The sequence below is a fragment of the Rhineura floridana genome, chromosome 3 (genome assembly GCF_030035675.1).
Source record: "Rhineura floridana isolate rRhiFlo1 chromosome 3, rRhiFlo1.hap2, whole genome shotgun sequence".
In the NCBI taxonomy this organism is placed as follows: domain Eukaryota; kingdom Metazoa; phylum Chordata; class Lepidosauria; order Squamata; family Rhineuridae; genus Rhineura; species Rhineura floridana.
In genome coordinates, this window is record NC_084482.1 from 8,971,964 (window position 1) to 8,993,373 (window position 21,410).

Below are 21,410 nucleotides of genomic sequence, written 5' to 3' on the forward strand. Positions count from 1 at the left end.
CAGAGGGAAGTTCATGGCTAGAGCAAAGAGGAATGGCAGCCTGGGTTCAAAGGGTTAGATGAATGGAGGTCTCACCTTTACCCCCCCTAATCCCCCCCCCAGAATTCCCCAGCTCACCGCTGCGTTGCCTTTCTTCTCTAGGATCCGCTGCCCGTCTACTGTGTCCTTCACCTCCTGCCAGGGAGACAAGGCTGTCACAAACACACCCCTTTGCAACTCCGCTAGGGCCAGAGGTGCCAATTCATGTTTCTAGCATACTTGGAGGGTGATTATATATATAAAAAAAGCTTGACAATTCTCCTGTCTCCTCATCCTCAGAACCACCACCCTTTGAAGGTAGAATTTTTATTATTCAGGGATAATGATTGTGTGGAGCATAATTGGGCGGCAAGTTGTGGAATCCGGAGTCTACCTTCAATTTCCTGAAAAATACCAGTGCTCTTTTTGCTTTAAAAAGAGAATCATGTTGGACTAGAAATGTCATTTTACAAAAGGCAGTATGCACTAAAATGCACCAATACTCCGCATAAAACTTCCAGTTAAAATTTTTAGAATCTTCACACTTCTCTATACCTGCTCATGACCCTCACTTCCAAATCCTCTGGACCCATTCACCACCCACCAACAACCCAAAGTCCATTCCTACTTTCACTTTCCTATTGTTCTATTTTGCAATCAGGGGGCACAGTAACCTGGTCTAAACTAGGATACACAGACTGGGGAGGCATCTTGAGCAGGATCCAAGAGACTCAAAGCAGCTCTGCTACACTCAAAACGCAGCACCGGTTGCTTTCCACCTGGAGCACCAGACAAGGAGTAGCACCAGCGTCTTGACTCTCTGGGAAGGAACTGCAAACATCCAGATCTGGGTACATGAATTGGGGAGGGACAGTGCCACCTGCTGGTGTATGCCAGACACTGCAAGAGCACTGGAGAAAGAGGCACAATCCAGCAGATGGGCCATCCTGGCATGAGGAAAGGGAACAGGTGGACCTAGGAACCTCATGCTGCCAACCACCAGCTCTTGGGGGAAGCTGGCAGGCAGCAGCACATACACACCTGTTTCAGCTGGCTGATTGTGTCCAAGTGATCATCCTTGGCTCTTTCAATCTCTCGTAACTTCTCCTTGATTGCTTCTACCTCTTTATCCTTTAGCTACAGAGGAGAAACCCCAAAAGTAGGGGGGGGAGGAAATAAGGGCAGCTAAAGTCAGAACTACACATTTGGTGGCAAATATGGGATTTTTCCAATCCTACGTTTGTTGCTGGGAAAATGCCAGTAGCTGATGGGGGAGGGGCATTTGCAGGGGAGAGGCAGCAAAAAAGGGGTGCATGTTTAACCCTTCATCTGCATCTCCAATCTCCCCCCCCCACTTGACTAGCAAGCATATTTCAAAACCTGGGGGGGGGGATACAGAGGAAAAGTGGCAAGCAGAGAAAGGGTTAAGCACACACAGAACCCTGCCACCACCGCTTCACTTCCCAGCAAATGCTCGTCTCCGGCCAGTACCAACCGTTATCTTTTAGGTGCCAGGCAAAAAATGTTTATTCACCCAAGCATTTTTAAGTATGGCTTCTGATCTTTTCTCTGCTGCTCTGTTTTAGGCTGGTTTATTTTACATTTGGTTTTGTTCTTGTTATTGTAAACTGCCCTGGGATCCATTATGAGATGAAGTGCAGCATAAACATATTTTGGATGGATGGATAAAATAATAAAACTGCACTGGGGAGGTGCTTTGGTCATCTGCACAACTGAGCTTTAGGGTCCAGTTCTGTCATCACACCAAACTATTAGCCCAAAGCAGGGACATTCCATATGTCAGCCTCCCTACAGACAAATTAACCCACAATGGCTGCCAACCACTGGAGAGCAGAAGCAGACAAGGCATATCCTCTGAGTTCCAAAGTCTCCCACCCAGTGACACGTTGGGAGCAACTCAGAATAGATCACTGCCACTCCTCCTGATCTGCAAAATCCAAAATAAATCCCACTCCCCATACCTGCAAGTCAGCCACATGCTGCTCCTTACAGACTCGCATGGCCTCTGTGTGTTCTTGCTGGTGCTTTTCTATCAGGTCCTGCAAAAGAGGGAGAAATGATCAGATCCTTGGAGCAAGGCTAGAAGGGGACCATGCACATGGGGCCCTGCTGGCCCTTCAAGAGGTTACGTCAGTTCTGCTCTGTGGGTCATCTCTAAAGGGAAAGTGGGACCCAGTAGGATAGGGAACACAATCTGAGATTTTGCACAACGGGTGGGATGTTAATTTTGCATGCTCCTCCTCCTGACAGTCACCTCCGCCTCTTTAAGCCGCCGCTCGAACCAGCCCTTGGTGCCGTCCATGGACTGAATTTGTAGGTGCAACTCCTCTACGGTTTGCTGCATGGACTCCAATTCCTGGTTACGAGCCTGAAGCGCCAGAGAAAGGAAAGAGATGCAGGCATTACACACAGGAAATACAACAACCCAAAGGTTTGTGCAGAAAACAGGCACCGGGTCTTTAAGGACTTCTCCCCCACTACAGGGTGCTGTAGAGGAAGGAACTGAACTCTCTTTACTAGTTATCATTTACTAACAAAGTGCCCATCACAGGTAAGCAGGGAAAGGGGTGAAAGAAAGGATGTATGTGGCAGGGACATGGGATGGCGGCGGTGGGGAGGCCATAGGTCTGTGTATTCTATGTACAGTAGGGCCCCGCTTTACGGCACTTCGCTTTATGGTGCTTCGCTAATGTGGCGGTCTCAATTAGACGCAATTAGACTGAAGCCCCACTCATACGCCACTTGTTCCGCTTTTACGGCGGTTTTCGGGCGTTGCACACCATACTATTCAATGAGTTCCACTTTTCAGTGGTTTTTGCTTTTCGGCGGGGGTCCAGAATGTAACCCGCCGTATGAGTGGGGCCCTACTGTATAGCATTACGCCCCCTGCAGGGGAACCGGCTGCAAGTTTTGCTCCTGTTGCAACAGCATCCTTGGGTAATGCCATTTACTTTGTCCTTTACTCACATGTATGGGAAAAAAGAGAGGGGTGTATCCAGGGATGCTGATGGGGTGAAAGCTAAGCCTGTGCCCTGGACCCTCCTACCTGCAAAGCTCTGCCCCCAAAGCTTCATTTTCCAGAAATTGACACTAGCATGAAACAGAACCTAGGAGGCAGCTAGCATGATCTGAAAGTATGCGAAGGATTGCACAGCCTTTACTGTGTGTTTCCTCTCATCACAACTGCACTACGTGGTAGGCCAATGCTTCTGAAATTCAGCAGATTGAAGACACAGAATTTTAGCATCCTGGAAACTTCAGCTCTCATTGAAAAAAGATGAAATTTCCAGTCCTTAAGGCTTGAACGTGTGTGTCTTCATGGGAAGACCAGGCGTAGGCTCCCAATTCCTTGACTAATACCTTCTCCTCTTTAAGCTGGCCACGCAGCTCATCTTCCTGCCTTTTTTTATGCTCGTGTAGCTCCCGCAGCTCCCGCTCATAGCGCGCCCGCACAGCTAGCACCTCTTTCTCGTGCTGCAGACGGAGGTTGCCAAGCTCTTCCTTATGGTGCCCCTTTTCCTGGAGTGTCTCAATGGCCATCTCATCTAGCATGGCCTTGCGCTTCTCCGCCGTCTGGAAAGCGGACACAGGTTAAAGGAATCACACCACGACCTGCTGTAATCCTGACATTAAGGAACCCAGCACAAAAATCCCCCACTCCTCCCCACAGCTCTGGTGTAGAACCAAGCAGTCTGGTTCATGAAATTCAGCTCTTAAAGCTGGGGACAAGCAAGTCCTCTCTCTTATAGTTGTACCTCAGTGTTTTGTGAGGGGAGAAATGTTTAGCCTGGGATGTACAGATTACAAGTGCATAGTTTGAACCCCAAAACCTCAGCTTTTCAAAAGGCAAACACAAGAACATGGGAGATTCTAGCCCTCATGGCTGTAGACAGAAATCTGTAAGTAAGTGGACAGTTTTTAGAAAAAGCCTGGGAACCAGGCAGATCTAAGCAGGCTTCAATTAGTCAGCAGGTACCACTTTAGTATCCTTCAAGTTTCCACAGCAACTATTCCTCGCCCTAAGTAGCCATCCAATCCCCATTCTCCCTTGTCCTTCGCTCCCTTTAGCCATCAGCTTTCAAAATGCTTGTGGGGGGGGGATCCAAGTTCTGTTTTGTTTTTGACAGAGAATACACTGACTGTATCAAGAAACAGTGCGAAACTATTGTCTAGTGTTCCATGCAGGAGGAGAGCTGAGCCGCAGGCTCACATGCTCCCTCCTGCTATCCATCATATGCCTGGGGATTTCTGGAACTGATCTCCTGTTTGTTTTTAAATTCAAACCAAGCTGTGGCTTGGGATCCCGGCTGAAGGGTGAACAAGCCATGAGCAAACCACAGCATGCCATGTTCAGACATAACAGCAATCGAAGTTTTGCCTACAAACGTGAGGTCATGTTTAGAAATCCTGGAGGACGAGGGGAAGAGGAAGCAGTACGCAAATCTTGGGCTCTGCTCTATACTACACCATGGTTTACCATAACGTCTCAGTGTAACCACTGTCCAAAGAGAAGTGGTGATTTTCTTCAGGCAAACTGGAATCTCCAAAAGATTAAATCTCTGCCTCCCCCACCCCCTCTATGCACACTCACTACTTACCTTCCTGGTTTCATCAAGGTCTTGTAACAATCTCTCTTTCTCCTGCCCAAGCTCTTGAAGCTGCTCCAGGAGACGAGTATTAGCCCGGAGCGACTCCTAAGGGAGAAAATTAAGATGGCTTAAAAGAGCTGTCATGGAGGACAAGGATACACCATCCCCCGCAAACAGTGGCAAGTTCTTTGTCCGGCAACCCAATTATGTCACAGAACCTCTTACGCCTCCGACAGAGGGGCCAGAAACACCCAAGAGTGCATCACTGAGAACAGCCATCTCGTAACACACTTGACCCATCTTACAGAGCTATTAGAACTACTGAGATCAGCTGCATGAATGCTCATTGCCCCCCACCACACTCTCTGTGTGTGCTAAGTACTTTAAACACCCTTTTGTGCTCACAGTCAAGAGTGATAAAAGGGTGGCTTTTTCCCAACCTGGGCAACTGCAGCTGAACTGATTTTTCTTAAGTGAACCCTCAATAAACTTGAGCCACATTTTGGACCTGCCGGTTAGAAATAGTTGTGTGTGACAGGGGGGAGGGGTTCAGGACCAAAACAATAAATGTTTCCTCTGGAATAGAAGGAAAAGTGAAGAGGGGTATAGATAGATTATTGACAATGCACCCAAAGAATTATTTGCAAGGAAGGAAGGGAAAGGGACGATTAGGAGAAAAATAGAAGGGGGGGCTGTAAAGGGATTAGATGAGAAAGGTAGTGGAGAAAAGGGGTATCGAAAATGAAGAAATCAGAGAGAGAAACTTCTGGGCAGTAAAGTAGGAGCTCATGCCAGAGATTTTTTACCTTCTCGCTGCCACTGGGGATGTGAACAGTGAATGTCCTGAGATTTGCCATTTTGCATGCTGTGTCCCAAGGGTGGCAGGGAGAAGGAAACACAGTGTGCCGAGAAGTGCCTCCTTCTTCCTTTCCTGGCTATGCAAAGTGACCCCCTGCACGCAGCAGCAGCACCCCCTGGGAGCAGACTGCCCTAGAGGCCTCTTGCGAGGCCTGTGTGAATTGACAGCACTTTGGCCTACCTGCAGCTGAGTGTTGAGGTCTTCCCGCTGGGCAGCCAGTGCCTCCTTCTCGCTCTGACATTGTTGCAGCTCTGCCCCCAAGGCTGCCACTTGATCTCGCAGCAGATTCATCTCTTGAGTCTTGGATGTCTGGATCTACAGTACAAAAGAGAGAGTGAAAAGGATCAGGGCCATTTGAAGAAATCACAGGATGCTGTGTAGACTCTACGCCTACTCAAGCCATGTTTGGTATTCTGGGATCTGGACAGCAACAGGCTCCCCATCCTTTATCTTTACCTTTAAGCCTCACAAAAAGCTCTTTCCTTGTCCTATATGCTGGGAGTTACGAGTGTGAGCAATGCATCCAACTGTAGCCCTATGCAGTCATAATACCCCCCGTCTTTGACCACACCTAGACAAGAACAACACTAGAGCAGGTGTGAGTAACCTTTGGCCATCTAGATGTTGCTGAATGACAACTCCCTTAACCCCGGCCATTAGCCATGCTTGCTGGGGCTGATGGGAGCTGCAATTCAGCAACATTTGGAGGGCCAAAGGCTCCTCACATCTGCTATAGTTCCCTCCTAACCAGTGTTTACAAACCAGTTGGAAATCCTGGTGAGAACAGGAACTCTGATGTGCATTAACCATAGTTAAAGGTGGATGTAGACCTGTTCATTAAACCATAGTTAAGGCAGGCATGGAAAGGTCAGGGACCAGGGAGAATTTATATTCAAGAATGGATGAGCTGGGGAGAGAGAGTACATGAGTCTGCATGTCCATTCCTAATCTCTTAAGCATGATTAGAGATTTGGGAACATTGCAGTTGCACCAAGCCAAATTAGGCTTCCACCGATGCAACTGGACTCTCCAGTATGGGGTTCCGCATGGGTCAGTTCTGTCCCCCATGCTGTTCAACATCTACATGAAACCGTTGGGTGCGGTCATCCGGAGCTTTGGAGTGCGTTGCCATCAGTATGCTGATGACACGCAGCTCTATTTCTCCTTTTCATCTTCTTCAGGTGAGGCTGTCAATGTGCTGAACCGGTGCCTGGCTGCGACAATGGACTGGATGAGGGCTAATAAACTGAGGCTCAAGCCAGACAAGACTGAGATGCTGCTAGTGGGTGGTTCTTCTGACCAGATGGTGGATGTCCAACCTGTTCTGGATGGGGTTGCACTCCCCCTGAAGGAGCAGGTTCGTAGCTTGGGGGTTCTCCTAGAACCATCTCTGTCACTTGAGGCTCAGGTAGCGTCGGTGGCACGGAGTGCCTTCTTTCGGTTGGTGGCCCAACTACGTCCCTATCTGGACAGGGATAACCTGGCTTCAATGGTCCATGCTCTGGTAACCTCAAATTAGATTACTGCAATGCACTCTACGTGGGGCTGCCTTTTGAAGACGGTTCGGAAACTGCAGCTTGTGCAAAATGCAGCGGCCAGATTGGTAACAGGGACCAGATGGTCCGAACATATAAACCTGATTCTGGCCCGCTTGCATTGACTGCCTGTATGTTTCTGAGCTCAATTCAAGGTGCTGGTTTTGACCTATAAAGCCTTACATGGCTTGGGACCACAATACCTGATGGAACTCCTCTCCTGATACGAACCCACCCGTACACTACGGTCAAGATCAAAGGCCCTCCTCCAGGTGCCTACTCCAAGGGAAGCTTGGAGGGTGGCAACAAGGGAGAGGGCCTTCTCAGTGGTGGCCCCCAAATTATGGAATGATTTCCCTGATGAGGTACGCCTGGCGCTAACACTGTTATCTTTTCGGTGCCAGGTCAAGACTTTCCTCTTCTCCCAGGCATTTTAGCATGTGTTTTAAATTGTTTTTATATTGTTTTAAAATTGTGTTTTAAATTGTTTTTAAAATATGTGTTTTAAATTGTATATTTGTTTTAATGTTTTTGATTGCTGTAAACCGCCCAGAGAGCTTCGGCTATGGGGTGGTATACAAGTGCAATAAATAAATAAATAAACTGCATGCCACATGAAAAGTTTTTTAGGTACCACAGGATTCTTTGATTTTTTTGCCACTTCATGCTTTTTATTTTCAATATAGAATACAGAATATCTAGAGTTATTCTACATTCTAACACACAGAATTGTACAGCTATTTAATCTGGGCTGACTGTGGCAGAATTTCCAGCACCAGAAAAAAAAGGTATATGCTTTTCAGTTATTCCTTTTTGTTTGGGTTTAAAGTTTTTATAATGTATGTTTTTAAAATCAAATCTTTTACATTGTTTTTAAATCCGTTGTAAGCTGCCTAGAGACCGTTGGGTATGAGGCAACTAATAATAATTTCATTTAAATATATATATGTATATGTATGTATGGGCAATTTTTGATAATGCACCCATTGCAAAAATGCAAATTTCCAAAAAAGTTAAGTAGGAATTCCAGACTGGCTCCTCTGAGTATTGAGACACATTGGATATTTGTCCACCATAACAGTTTTTGTGCCACTAAAAATGCGGACTTTGCAATTACCTGCAAAGCACTTTCAACAAAACAAAATAGCTCTTGCACTTTGACAGCTGCAGAAGGGCTCTTATGCCCATGTAATGGGAACCCCCCTTCCCAAAAACCACAAGACACAAGCCAAGACACAACAAGGAGTGGTGTGAGCTGGCCCTAAAGAAAAGGCATTACTAAAGCCTCCACTGTTGTTCACACTACCAGAGGGGTTGGGGTGGGATAAACAGCCCTTTGCCTCCATCTTGGCTTAAATGGAAATTAGTCAAGAGCCAATGTTGCTGGCTCTTCAGTTCTTGAGTTGAAAATATCACACACACACACATACACACAAACCACCAGTAGATACAGCCTTCGTTTTTACCATCCTGGATTCAGCCGCCACCCACTGCTGCCCTCCTGAGCACTTTGCACCCACAAAGGCCCTTGGTACCTGTTCTAACGCTGCCAGATTGGTTCTCAGAGCATCGTTCTCAGTCAGAATGGTTTCAACCTGCTCCTGGCTCTCCGCACTTTGGCAAGCCACCTGATCCCCAATGAGGTAAAGGGTGGGCAAAGGAAAAGAATCAGAGAAAGAGAAAAAGAGAAGGAGGGACCGAAGCAGGAGAAAAAAGGAGAAAGGATTAAAAATACAGAGCAGAACAAGTAGCAGCATTGCACTAAGGCTTTTCTTTAAAAAAAATGGAAAAGCAGGTTTCTTTGGCTTGGAAATCAACGTGAATTGCAAATTTTAAAGAAGACCAACAAAATAAAACATGTTTCATATACACAGTTATGTAGACAACACACAAGACTCAAGATAAGCACAAGACATTTTTAGAAAAAGGAGAAGAGCTGAGAAATGCAAATTAAGTGGGGAGGAGGGGAAGACAGACCTAAGAAAAGAAATGTGAAAAATAAAACAGGAAGCAAAAGAGTCCTTGAATGTGAAGGCTCTTCAGATGAAGGGGTCCAGAAGAAAGATGTTGACCGTAGTGTACGGGTGGGTTCGTATTGGGAGAGGCGTTCCATCAGGTATTGTGGTCCCAAGCCGTGTAAGGCTTTATAGGTTAAAACCAGCACTTCCACATGCAGCATATAATCATATTGCTTTGGTTCCCCCCCCCTCCTCCAAATATTCCAGTATATCATGCTGGATAGTACCTGGATGGAATTTCCCCTCTCTTTAGCTTGGCTCACTTGCTCTGCTTAGCTGGGGCTCCTTGCTATACAAACATTTTGAAACTCCCATAGTTTGCGGGCCTAAATCACAGAGGTTAATCTGCGGGGGGGGGGGGAGGATGAGTGTGTGTGTGAGGACCCTGGCTTGTAACAGATAATTCACTTCCATTATTTTCTGGTTTTCTCATGGTTCAGCAACATACTGATGCTCATTAGTTCCTGTCCTGTTTTCAAACACTTCTGACTGATGATGCACACATTGTAAAAAAAATAAAAAATCGGAGGCACATTTCACTTCTATAAACAAAAGCAGAGGGTGAAAGAGGAGCAGGAACTGCCTACCCTCTGAAGCTCACCCTTGCATTTTTGTGCGAGTCACTATTCCCGACTAGAAGAAGGGAAGCCTAGAGAAGAGATTCATGTACAGAAGCAACATTTTCCATGTCTCTGCACTGGGAGTAATTAATGATCAAAACCAACCTGATGCAGAGATGGGGCAGTTTGGAAAGAGGCAGTGTTGGGGGGCGGTAAGGTCTGGCAGTATACCATGCAGAGCTACAGCAGGCAGCCTCCTCTGTAAGTGGGTACTTTGGTCTTACAGCAGCCTTCAACTCTTTAATTCTTCCAGCATACTACCTATTCTCTTGGCCAGTTTGAGAATTCAGTTCAACATTTTCAACATGCTGCCAAGCAGCTAGTATGAAAAAGAATTCACACTTTAAAGTCCAGATTTCTAACCTCCTTTTACAAGGTGCTCTAAATGACAGTGTAATCCTGTGCACATTTACTCAGAAGTAAGCACCACTGAGTTCAATGGGACTCACTCACAGGTAAGTGAGTATAGGATTGCAGCAGAGAAGTATCACAGCACAATCCTGGGCATTTTTTCTCAAAAGCCAGTTCTATTGAGTTCAATGGGGCTTACTACCAAGTAAGCATGTGTAAGACGTTGGAACAATAAACACACCAAGAAACAGCAAACGGAATCCAAATGTCTTTTATATGTACACAGTAGAAATTAACATTGCGTATATTTGGAAGCAAACTGGGAAAAGGCAGGGAGGCATAAACTCTAATGGATCAACAGAGAGGAAATGGGAAGTCAAAGGGAAAGAAGAGGAACAGGAAGCCAATGTGCAATGCAATGAGTTCAGTGAAGGGAATGGAAGGCAAATCACTTTGTGAAAAGGAAGCCTTCCTGTTGCCAAGACAGCCAGGTGAGCCTCCACCCAGGTGTCTCAAAAGAATAAACATTCTTGGGTTGCATTAACATTGCAATTAATTGCTGTATTCACCCTGCCTACAATAGTTAGAGATGTGTGCATAGAAGTAGGCATAGAATTCAGTTCAAGGAGCCACAAGTTTTTACCCCTTATGACTGCAAAGATGTGCTTGGACCTGTGGGGCAATGACTATTAGAATTTCAGAAACCAGCAGGGTGGTTAAGTAACCCTTTCTGAAGTTAGAGGTGGGGTGGGGGCTTTCCTCTTCTCAAGGCTACCAGAACCAGAATAGGAGGGCTATGCAAATAGGATCAGTCTGCCTAACTAACACAGGTCACCGAATTCCTCTTTTCTTGGGGTCAAATCTGAGTTGCCTCACAGTAGTCCCCCCCCTTTTTAAACTGTGAAGTGCAAACAGCTGTGGCTGTTGAGACAAGATACACATTCAAATGGAGAGATTACACAGACCCAGAAGAACAAGAGAGCTGTATGTATTGCCATCACATTATCATTTGATGCAGGCCGACTTTCGTCTCAACAAAGGGGGGAGGGCAGGGGGCATACTCACTTGGTCCTGCAGAGCCTGCAGAGCCACCTCATGCTCTTTCCGACGGCTCTGCAGTTGGCCCTTTAGCTCAGAGGAGCCCTGTGAAGGAAGGAACAAGTGTACCAAACTGCAGGGTTGGTGGCGGTGGGAGAGATGTCAGAGGTGAACGGCTCTCCAATATGGGTATTTCATCAGTCACACACCCAGGCAGAGAGAACTATGTCAGTAAGAACTGTTCAGTAGGAATCTGGCTCACAGCCAAACAAACAAGCAAGAGACAGAGACGATATACTGAAACTTTTCCCTTTAAAGCAAAATTGAACACTGACCTAACCACTAGCACAGGTAACAACGTATTCATTATCACTGAATTCATTTATGCTACACCAGTCGTGGCTCCCCACCCCCAACCAAGGAATTCTAGGAACTGTAGTTTAGTGAGGTACTAAGAATTCTCTGGGGGGATCCTCAGATCCCTCACAGAACTACTCCTGGGGGAAGCCGTGGCAGTTAAACACAGCAGTAAAGACAGGCCTTTATCTATGCTAGGCCACAATTATTCCCACTGTAGAGATTAGAAAACTGAGGCTGAAGAGAGCATATGAGGAGCTGGGCTGAGCTTTGAACCTAGGGCTTTCACACACTTTCTATCACCAGGTTTTCTAGTTGAAGGGGCAAAGCTCCTGGGCTGTTTCTGAACTGTGAGAGGCAGCCTAGGAACCCATGCCCTGAATGTGGCTCAAACTGGAGCTCACGCCTTCCAAAGGAAAGAAAGGCAGCTCTTGCCTGGTTTGCTGTCTGGAGCTCCTGCTGCAGTTTTTGATTGCGAACCTGTAGAGATTTCAGTTCCTCCTCCTTCCGCTGCTGGATCTCCTCAATTTTGGTCCTGAAAAGGGTGAATGAAAGCTTATGTGTGTGAGACCAAAGTACACCCATTTTCTCTCTTGGGTATCCTTAAGCCTTTGTACTGGTAATTCTCACAGCTGTTTCAGGCTCATTAACATAGGAAGCAAGCTTATACCAAGCCAGATCATTTGTCCAGCTAGCTCAGTATTGCCTACATCAACTGGCAGCAGAGTCTCAGAGTGGAGACATTCCCAGCTCTAACTGGAGATACCAGGGATTGAGCCTGGGATCTTCTGCATGCAAACCAGATGCTCTGCCCTTGAGCTACAGCCCTTCCCCTAACCCTACGGCTAAGGTTTCTGACAGCTCTCCAGCCTCCTTACTTCTGCTAGGAGGTCCTCTTCTCTCATTTCTCCCCTGCATTCAGCTTTACTGACTCCCTTAAATAAGAACACTTTCCTGCTCCAAGTGTCTCTTCAGCATCCATTTCTTTAGCAGAACCTTTTCTGAACCACCTGCACATCTGTTGCTACTGCTCTAGCCCCTCTCCCGAGCTCAACGCTCCAAACAGCTAAACTCTGCACAAAGCCACTAGATCAAGAAAAGCTCGATTCTCTGACCTGTATAAATTATTTTTACTGCTGTCCATAGTTGCTCCTGGGTTTGCTAGCTGGGGCCGGGAAAGAAGCAATGAAGACCCACCCTAAATCACTGGAAATCTAAGGGCCACACTAAATGAGACAGTTAATGAGTCTCTGCATTTCATGTACAGGTTTGAAAAAAATGCAGATAGCACCAGCCAATGGAGGTTTTCCTCCTAATGCAAATACTACCTTTAGAGGGGGGATTTTCCTTAGGACCAAAGCAGGGGAGTTCAATTTTTGCAATCTTGGTATGTATTAGCCTACATTCACCCACCCACACCGCTAATGCTATTTGCATTTTTAAAAACCTGCATGTTAAATTAAAGCATTTAATGTCACATGTAAGGGCAAAACAGCATCTACTTTCCTCCAACCCAGAATCCTCATTGGCCACCAGAGTGTTAGCTGACCTAGAAAATGGCAGCAGCCAATCCAACAGGGGGCAAGAGAGAGAAAGAAACAGGGCCAGTTCATCAACTCTGCTCAGAGACCAGCTCCATTTGGCTCCACCCCTCCCTGAGCCATTTCCATTCCAGCTGATTCTTGTAGGAGTTACTATGTAACTTTGAGAATTGGTACCCGACGTTGTTTTGTTTCCCTCTTCCCTCCTCATCTCTTTTTCCTTTTCCATTATGTCTATTAGCAAGGGTTGTCTTCTTTTTAATTAATCTTGTGTAAGCCATTCTAGGAGCCTTTTTGGCTGAAGAGCAGAGTAAAATGCTTTAAATAAATAATACATAAAAAGAAAGAATGCCTACTCAGAATCTCTTGAAAGTTAAAAGCATAACTGATCAGTGTTACAGGAAGCCGAGTATGCCCTTCTGCTCAAAAAGATAAGAAGTGCCTTTGCTGGATTGGGATCAAACACTTCCTAACCAAGCAGGCTACCAGAAATCACCTAGTGGTCCACAATCTGCCTTCTGCCACAAGGGAACAGGTGCTCTCTACCACAGCACCCAGACCGTGCAAATCCTTGAATCCAAGAAATTCTTATTTTAGGCAGGCATTTGGCTTGCTTTCTGCCTGATGGTTTTATTATGCAGTCCTAACCACGTCTACTTAGAAGACTACCAAATTCAATGGAGATTACTCTCAAGTTAAGTGAGTTTAGGACTGCAGCCTAGATGGATAGAGAGCTTTATTACGGTCATAGACCAGCATATAGGACTGCAGCCTTAGCTTCTCTTATTATAGTGTGTTGCTCTGCAGCGGTTAGGGTTAATGCAGATGCTGCATTACTATGGATGAAATGTATTCTTTGCATTGCTTTTAACATATTGTTAAGCCGCCTTGAACACTCTCCTTGGAAAGCCAGGGTATTAAAAGAGATAAATAAAGCACAATAAAATATGGGGGGGGCCTTGCCCCCCTAGTTTTCCTTCAGGAGGCTTTGGTGAAGACAACATTCCCACACCCAGTGCATGCAGAAAGGCTCTTGGGCTGCCTGTGTACGTGCCCATCTGCTTCCCTCCAAGCCCAACAGGAGATGCAGCTCGTTCAAGCCATCGACTGGCCTAAGCAGCTCATCCCCCTTGGGCCCACCCTGTCAGGCTTTATGTCATGTCACCAGGCTGCTGTGACCTTCTGCTGGTCAGGCCTGCAGCCACTGGCAGTGACGTCCATCTCCCTACGACTTGCTTTGCCTCTCCCAGGAATCCCACCTCTGTCCCAACACCCAGGGTGATTTTCTCCCAAAGACTTGTCCACGCCCTGCATCAAGCATAGTCGGTGGGGATCAGCACAGAGGGCCGGAGCTCTAGGTAGCTTGCTCCATACCTGCTGTCATTGTAGAGAGCTTCTTTTTCGGTCTGAAGCCGCAGAAAGCTACAAGGAAACAAGACAGAGGAAACATTAAACACACACACACACACACAACAGGGCAGACACCCAAAGTTGTGTCGCCAAAAAGGGGCATGCTCTACTAAGCCCAATGAGAGGCCCCTGCACAGCTTTTCTTCTTTGGCAGCTAATGTGGAAACTCAGTGGACTGCTGTAGGAGGAGTGGGGAGATCTGTCCCTCCGCCACCAACCTATGCAGTCACCTGCACAAAATTCCTACCAAAATGGCTACCAGGCATGCTGTTAAATACAAGCCTCTGTTACTCTGCCACAATTGTGCCCCAATTTCCTCCTGCTGCAGGGATGAAGCAGAATTCCCTGCATGCACTCAGGGAGGCAGCCTGTTTTATATCTCTGCATGAGTCACTGCTTTGGACTGGGCTCCTGCTGCTCCAAAAGGCACACCCAGAACAGCAACTCTCACAGAAAGCGCAAGATGATGGCTCCTCTGCAGGTCAGGGCAATTCTAACTCTGCCACCCAATTTTCAATAATTAGGGAAGGGGAGGGCAAGTGTGGGTCAGCTATCTGAAGTTTGGCCACTGCTAGAAAAGGGAATCCAGCACCAGGCCTACACAGAGAGTCCGACACAACATTTTGTCCAAAAGGCAAATACAGCTAATACAACCACCATCCCCACAATTGGAATATGTTGTGCAAATTAACCACAGAGCCGTATTCTGCTCCCAAGCATGAAAATTCCAAAGAGCCCAGCTCTTTAAATACTTTCTGCTGATTAGTGGAAACAAATGGAGATTTGGAACAGAGTGCCCAATTGTTGCTTCAGGTTGTTTTCAAGTGGTGGGTGTGAGGAAGCAACAGAGGAAGCTGCTTTATACTGAGTCACCTTGGTCCATCTACCTCAGTGCTGTCTCCACTGACTGGCGGTGGCTCTCCAGAACTTGAGACAGGGGTCTCTACCATACCTACCTGGAGATGCCAGGGATTGAACCTTGGGGCTTTCTGCATGCAAAGGAGATGTCCTGCCACTGAGCTACAGAAGGCGGGCCAGGCCTTGGCCTCAGCCAGAGGGAAGCAGTTACCCACAGCATGTTCTTTCTCCTCCAGTTCCTGGCTCCCTCTGTAGACAGAGGGAGTCAAACAGCTCCACTTTCCTTGCTTTCTCTCCTCTGCCTTTTATATGCAGTTTCCCAGCCATATCTTCTTCCAGCCTCACTTGCCATGCTTACATGGCCTCGCTCAAGCACTCTGGCTCAAGAAAACCGGCCATATAGGTGAACCGACCACCCTGCTGTCAGGCTGCTGCTTCCCCCTGTGGCTCTTCTCTCCACTCAGCCTTCCCCCTTCTTCCACCACAGGCCCAGTTTCCTCACCTGTGGGCTGTGCAGTGTTTTATGATGGTGGTTTTATTGCTATTTATTATAAAGCAGGGGTGGGGAACCGCCCACCCATTGGCCAAACTTGGTCCACCAGGCCTCCCTATTTGGCCAGCAATCCTGTTTTGGGGAAGCCACACCCAGCTGCCCTGCACTTGACATCATACATGACATCAGGTGGGGTGTGTGTAAGGGTGGGGCTCAGAGGAACACCCAGGAGTTATAAGTGGGCTCTCGACTGCTCCTTTGCTGGAAAGAATGCTCCCATCAGCTGATGGGCAGTAGCAGCACACCTTGCTCCTTTGCATCTCCGACATCTGTGTGTGTGTAATGACATTATGTGATGTCATAATAATGTCATGTGACTGACAAGTAAGATGGCCCATCCACCTGTCAAAGTTGGCCCGTGGGGTGGAGACAAAAAAGATTTCCCACCCGTTATAAAGCTTCCAGCTCATTCAGGATGGCCACATCTTGAGAGGCCAGGTGATGTCACTGTGTTGCCTGGCAACAGGGCCAATGTCCCTCTGGTAGCATCATCTCTGACGGGCAGGGCTGCACCTCTATAAAGCTGTCTTGGGTGAACGTTTGTTGAAGAACATTACGGGGTGGGGGGTGGGGATTCTCCCAAGTCATAAGGTCTAGTAACTTGCATTTTTATAAAAAACAAGTCAAATCAGTTGCAGAATGTCACATGCCAGATTCCACTAATATGAAGAATAGACTCAGCCCTGTTTGTACACCCTCCCAGGTGTCAATGCCCAGTGGCAGGAGGCACATTTGTTAGTTGAATATGGCAAAAAGTCTGGCCTGCTAATAAGAAACAAGTCTCATTTACCACACTGGAGCGGCCCATCTACCTCCCCAAACTTACCTCTCCTGTTTCTTCTTTAGCTTTTCAGCAAGCTGCATAAGAGAGAATGGGCTGTGAGTTCCCACTGGCAACAGCGAACACCCCTCAATATTGTCCACATAACCACTCATTTCCCTGTTCCCAAGGCATGGGAACCATGCATGCACATCCACGTCTCTCCTTACCTTGCTGAGTTCTTGCTGCAACCGGGACATCTCTGTCAATTTGGATGCCTACAGGAGGAAAAGTGGAGGCAAAGAAAACGACATTTCTCAAGGGCTCAGAGCGCTTCACATATACTCTCACAGAAGCCCTTTCAAAGTAACAGCCTTCACCAAGCTGCGCTGGCTGGGGCTGGTGGGAGTTGTAGTCCAAGACAGTGGGAGGACACCAGGTTGGCAAAGGCCAATCTATAATGTAAAACCTGGTTTAGTGTAGTGGCAAGACAAGGGAGGGGCAACTTTGCATGCTTCTTCACCCCCAAGAAAATGGGGCTGACTTAGACCCCAGCATCATGGGGCACTTTGACTTTTTCCCATGCAAAACGCTCTTCTGCCAAAAAATTGAAACAAAGCACTGCACTTGGGGAGTGGATCATGGCGGTGGGAGCCCATTCCCTGGGGCTAGGATGCCCTTCCAGGAGACCCCTGCAACATCCCCTCCCCAACCATTCCCTGCCCATCTTGATGACAGCCATGTTGCTAGTAACAATATGAATCTATTCAGCGCTTTTCCTAAGCGCACATCCTCCAGACTCCTCCTATAACTTTGTGAGATTCAACATACTCAGCATAACCAATTATTATCATTAACCACCCCTTGGCCCTATGACTAATAGCGAGATAAGGCTAAGAGGTTAGCGGCCTGCTGAAGGCCACCCAGACAGTTCACAGCAAAGCTAAGATTTGGACAGAAAAACTTCCTGGCTCACAGCTCACTCTCTTCACCGCTATGTCATGCTAGCTTTCTGCAAGAACGCAGCTACAGAGCCAACTGCCCTGTTACTATGGAAATGAAGGTGCAGCCCAGAAGGTGATGCCAGTAGCCATGCTGCCAGTGTTGCCTGGCCTCTGAAGGCATGGCTGCCATGAAGCTGGGTAAGAAGCTGAATGCTGGAAGATGACGGACAGACAAAAGAAAATACTTCTTCACACAGACGTAGAACGGAATTTGCTTTCACAAGATTTAGTGATGGCTACCAACTTGAATGCTATTAAAAGTAGATGAGACAAACTAATGGAAGATAAGGCTATCGATGGCTACCAACCACAATGGCTATATACTGCCTCTGACAGTGGAGGCAGAATATCTTTGAATTCCAGTTGCTGGGAATCATAAATGGGGAGTGCTGTTGTGCTCCGCTCCTGCTTTCAGGCTTCCCAGAGGCATCTGGTTGACTACTGTGAGAACAGGATGCTGGACTAGATGGGCCTGATCCAGCAGGGCCCTGCTCTTTTGTAGGAGGAAGTGAACATTGGCTGGGAGGGACCATCAAAAGGCTAGAGACAGCCAGACCAGGACCGGTTTGTCTGAAGCCCAGTTTAGCACATGGATGCTTAGTCTGGGAGGAGGAGACACCACTCTTAACCTTTTGCCTTCGTCAATCCAAGGCTTGAGTAGGAGCCCTGGCCGCAGAATCCTAAGCTCCCTACTGAGTCCTGCCTGCTTCCCACAGGCTTTCTAGGAATGTTTTTTTTGGGGGGGGCGGGGGGCGGAATTGCATTTAATTTGCTGAGCATGTGAATTCCAGAAGGGGTTGCAAAGCAACAGCCCTCCATACAAGCTGCATTCTGCCAGATGAGGCTGCCTCTCCTGGCTAGAAGCCAAACGCTGGCAAGAGAAGAACTGCATCCTGAAGAGGCCTCTCACCTCGAGGCTCTGCAGCTGTTCCTTCAGGAGTCTTTTCTCCTCCCGCTCTGTCTGCCACTTCAGGTCCACCTCTGACAGGAGCTGCTGGGAGGGGCCGCTGTCAACCGCTTGTGGCTCTGGACCCTCCTGGCCGGCAGGATGAGGCTCCACAGAGGCATCGCCCTTCCCGCCACCTTGGCTTTCTCCTTGCCAGGCCACTTCCTTCTCATAGCGCTCCTGAAGAGCTGAAAAACAACAGCCAGCACTGTAGATTCCCATTCAGCTCAAAACAGGGTCCCCAGAGTCCAAACCCCATCTCCACCAACATCTTCTTGCCCTGTAAAATTAATTTTTTAAACCACATTTTTAAAAAAAGTTCCAAGTGCTTCACCGTCGTTACTCTGCTTGCGCTTGTGGGGCTGAGAAAGACTAACCAACTCAAGGTCAGCCAATTCAGATCTGAGATGGGACTGGAACAAAAGGTTCTAGCCTCCCAGCAGCCTTTATAAAAGGAAAGAGGAAGAGCCGAGGCTGCTGGGAGGCTAATCTGTTAGCACCAGGTAGAGATCCTTAGATGGGCCTGCAGCCTGAACCTCTCTCTTTCTTCTGTATCCCACCTGGCTTGCATGTCCATTTGCCCTTAACTTTCCTCCCCATCCAGTTCCACCTCCATGTCTGTACATCCCAACATATGTAATGAAAGGGTGGTTCAGCACAACATGGGCAGGACTGTAACCAGACCCACATCATCATCACCTCCGCTACCACTACCACTAATAATAATAATAAAAATAATAAATTAAATTTATATCCCACTACACTAATAATAAATAAACAAATAAATAAAATGTATATGCTGCCCTTCCTCCCAAAAGAAGCCCAGGGAGGCAAACAGTAAGATATAAAACAATTAAAACGTCTTAAAAACAACTTAGAAACAATTCCAATACAGATGCAGATTGGGATAAGGTCTCTACTTAAAAGACTTGTTGAAAGAGGAAGGTCTTCAGCAGGCGCCAAAACATGACAGAGACAGCGCCTGTCTAATACTTAAGGGGAGGGAATTCCCAAGGGTAGGTGCCACAGCACTAAATGGTCCAATTCCTACACTGAAGAGATAATATCTGCAGGATGCCCTCACCTGCAGACCACAGTGACCGAATAAGGAGTGAAACGATCTTTCAGGTATCCCAATCCAAAGCTGTACAGGGCTTTGTACACCAAAACCAGCACTTTTAAGTTAGCCTAGCAGCTTTGGCCACTAATAATGTGGCCAAAGATCAGGGCTGGGGAATCTGTGGCCATCCAGATGTTGCTGGGATCCAACTCCCATGAGTCCCACCCAGACTGGCCAGTAATCAGGGATTACGGCAGTTATAGTCCAACAACATCTGGAGGACCACAGGTACCCCGGCTCTGCCGTAGATGAAGAACTCTCTAGAAAACTGGCTGGCTGGGGTAGCTGTTCAGTTTGCAGAATTATACTCTGGGCAGTAATGGAGAAGCTGTGGCCTTCCAGATGTTGCCAGACTCCAGTTCCCATCATCCCTGACCACTGGCAAAGGTGTCTGAGGCTGATGGGAGTTGCAGTCCAATGAAATCTGGAAGGCACCAGATCTCCCATTCCTGCTGTAAGGTGTTCCACTTTGTTGGTCTTCCCCCATGTTCAAGCTACCCCATTTCCTGCACTTTCTTTTCTTTAATTAGTTACCCCAGTCCAGTTCAGCCCAGAACAGTACCTGCCATGTTCTTCTGCAGTGCAGAATTCTCCGCCTGCAGCCTCAGCAGCTCCCCATCTGCAGGGCTGGCCAAGGATGCCCCCTCAGGGACTGCCGCCTCCCCTTCACGAAGACTCTTGTTCTCCTTCTCCAACTGTTCGATCTGGGAGCACAGCTGGGTTAGAGGGACCAGAGGGTTAACTTATGACAACACCACTGTCTCCAGGGCAGTGAACCAAAAAAAGGGGGGGAGAGCAGAAGCGAGCCACCTGGACAGAAACGGGGACATGACTACACCAGGATCTTCATTCCAAGAGAAAGTGCGCCCTATATGCACCCTTCCAAAGAACAACACAACATCCGTGCATCTCTTTTGTTTCCATAACTGTTCTTTGGAGGGATGTAAGTAAGGGGTCCAGCAGTCCAGCTTTACAGGGCTGGAAATAACTTAATCATTGCATAAAAAACTCTTGGGGAAGATTCTGGCCACATTAATGAACCCACACCATCCAAAGAATAATAAGCTGTGGTTAACAAGGTGCCTCCAAAATGCTAAAACAGTTCAGTAACACAGTCCACTCGACTCAAGCAACACACTACTGAGGGAAGTGGAGAAACCCTCAGGTTGATGCTACCTGCCAATCGGATTGGTGGAGGAAGAGAAATTCTTTCACAAGCCCAAAGAAAGTCAAGTGCTCAGGTAGCTAAGTTGGCCCTTTCGCACACCCACCCTGCTCTATATCTATTCTGGCAAGCTGTGAGTCCTACGGAAAAGGGGAGGAAATACCCCATTGTGGCCACAGCTGTGGATGCAAGATTACAAATATTACATCATATAACTGTATAGTTACCCTACTCTATTCTGACACTGAGTCTTGTGCACCTTTGACCATCCTTTAGAGACCATGATGCCAGAATTCTGCATGCCTCATCAGTGACTCCCCTCCACCAATGTCACTTTATACCACATAGCGCCCTCTAGTAGGCCCCTAGTGCCATTGCCGAAGCAACTTCAGCAGTCAAGTACCTTGGAGAGCTCCTGCATAAGAGTGCTATTTTGCAGCCTGAAGTCATCCTCCTGGCTGTGCAGTTTTCCCTGAAGCATTTCATTTTCACTAAGCAAGGCGTCCACCTCCTGGGGGAACAGAGAAGTCAATAAAACCTCATGAGAACACAGACAGAGATAACCCCTGCAAGGCTCATCATCCCTCCACTAGGGGGCAGCACCTACTCCACAATCACAGCAGAGTTCCTATTTCCCAACAATACTA

At 47.4% G+C, this 21,410-nt stretch overlaps 1 protein-coding gene across 4 annotated transcripts in view; it reads right to left on the reverse strand.

The window, feature by feature from the left end:
* The window catches only part of GRIPAP1 (GRIP1 associated protein 1), a 57,886-nt gene that overhangs the window by 28,404 nt on the left and 8,072 nt on the right, over nucleotides 1-21,410 (reverse strand). The window contains exons 5-20 of one of the 4 annotated variants that reach the window (XM_061614265.1): nucleotides 21,167-21,274; nucleotides 20,161-20,314; nucleotides 18,443-18,666; nucleotides 16,759-16,806; nucleotides 16,595-16,626; nucleotides 14,322-14,369; nucleotides 11,842-11,941; nucleotides 11,077-11,154; nucleotides 8,558-8,650; nucleotides 5,668-5,802; nucleotides 4,638-4,733; nucleotides 3,400-3,612; nucleotides 2,294-2,407; nucleotides 2,001-2,078; nucleotides 1,060-1,155; nucleotides 118-174 (exon numbers count right to left, since the gene is read on the reverse strand). In XM_061614265.1, coding sequence (XP_061470249.1) covers nucleotides 118-174; nucleotides 1,060-1,155; nucleotides 2,001-2,078; nucleotides 2,294-2,407; nucleotides 3,400-3,612; nucleotides 4,638-4,733; nucleotides 5,668-5,802; nucleotides 8,558-8,650; nucleotides 11,077-11,154; nucleotides 11,842-11,941; nucleotides 14,322-14,369; nucleotides 16,595-16,626; nucleotides 16,759-16,806; nucleotides 18,443-18,666; nucleotides 20,161-20,314; nucleotides 21,167-21,274 — 1,674 coding nt within the window. The remainder of the gene's footprint in view (nucleotides 1-117; nucleotides 175-1,059; nucleotides 1,156-2,000; nucleotides 2,079-2,293; nucleotides 2,408-3,399; nucleotides 3,613-4,637; nucleotides 4,734-5,667; nucleotides 5,803-8,557; nucleotides 8,651-11,076; nucleotides 11,155-11,841; nucleotides 11,942-14,321; nucleotides 14,370-16,594; nucleotides 16,627-16,758; nucleotides 16,807-18,442; nucleotides 18,667-20,160; nucleotides 20,315-21,166; nucleotides 21,275-21,410) is intronic. The other 3 variants (XM_061614266.1, XM_061614267.1, XM_061614268.1) reach the window with 3 other exon arrangements.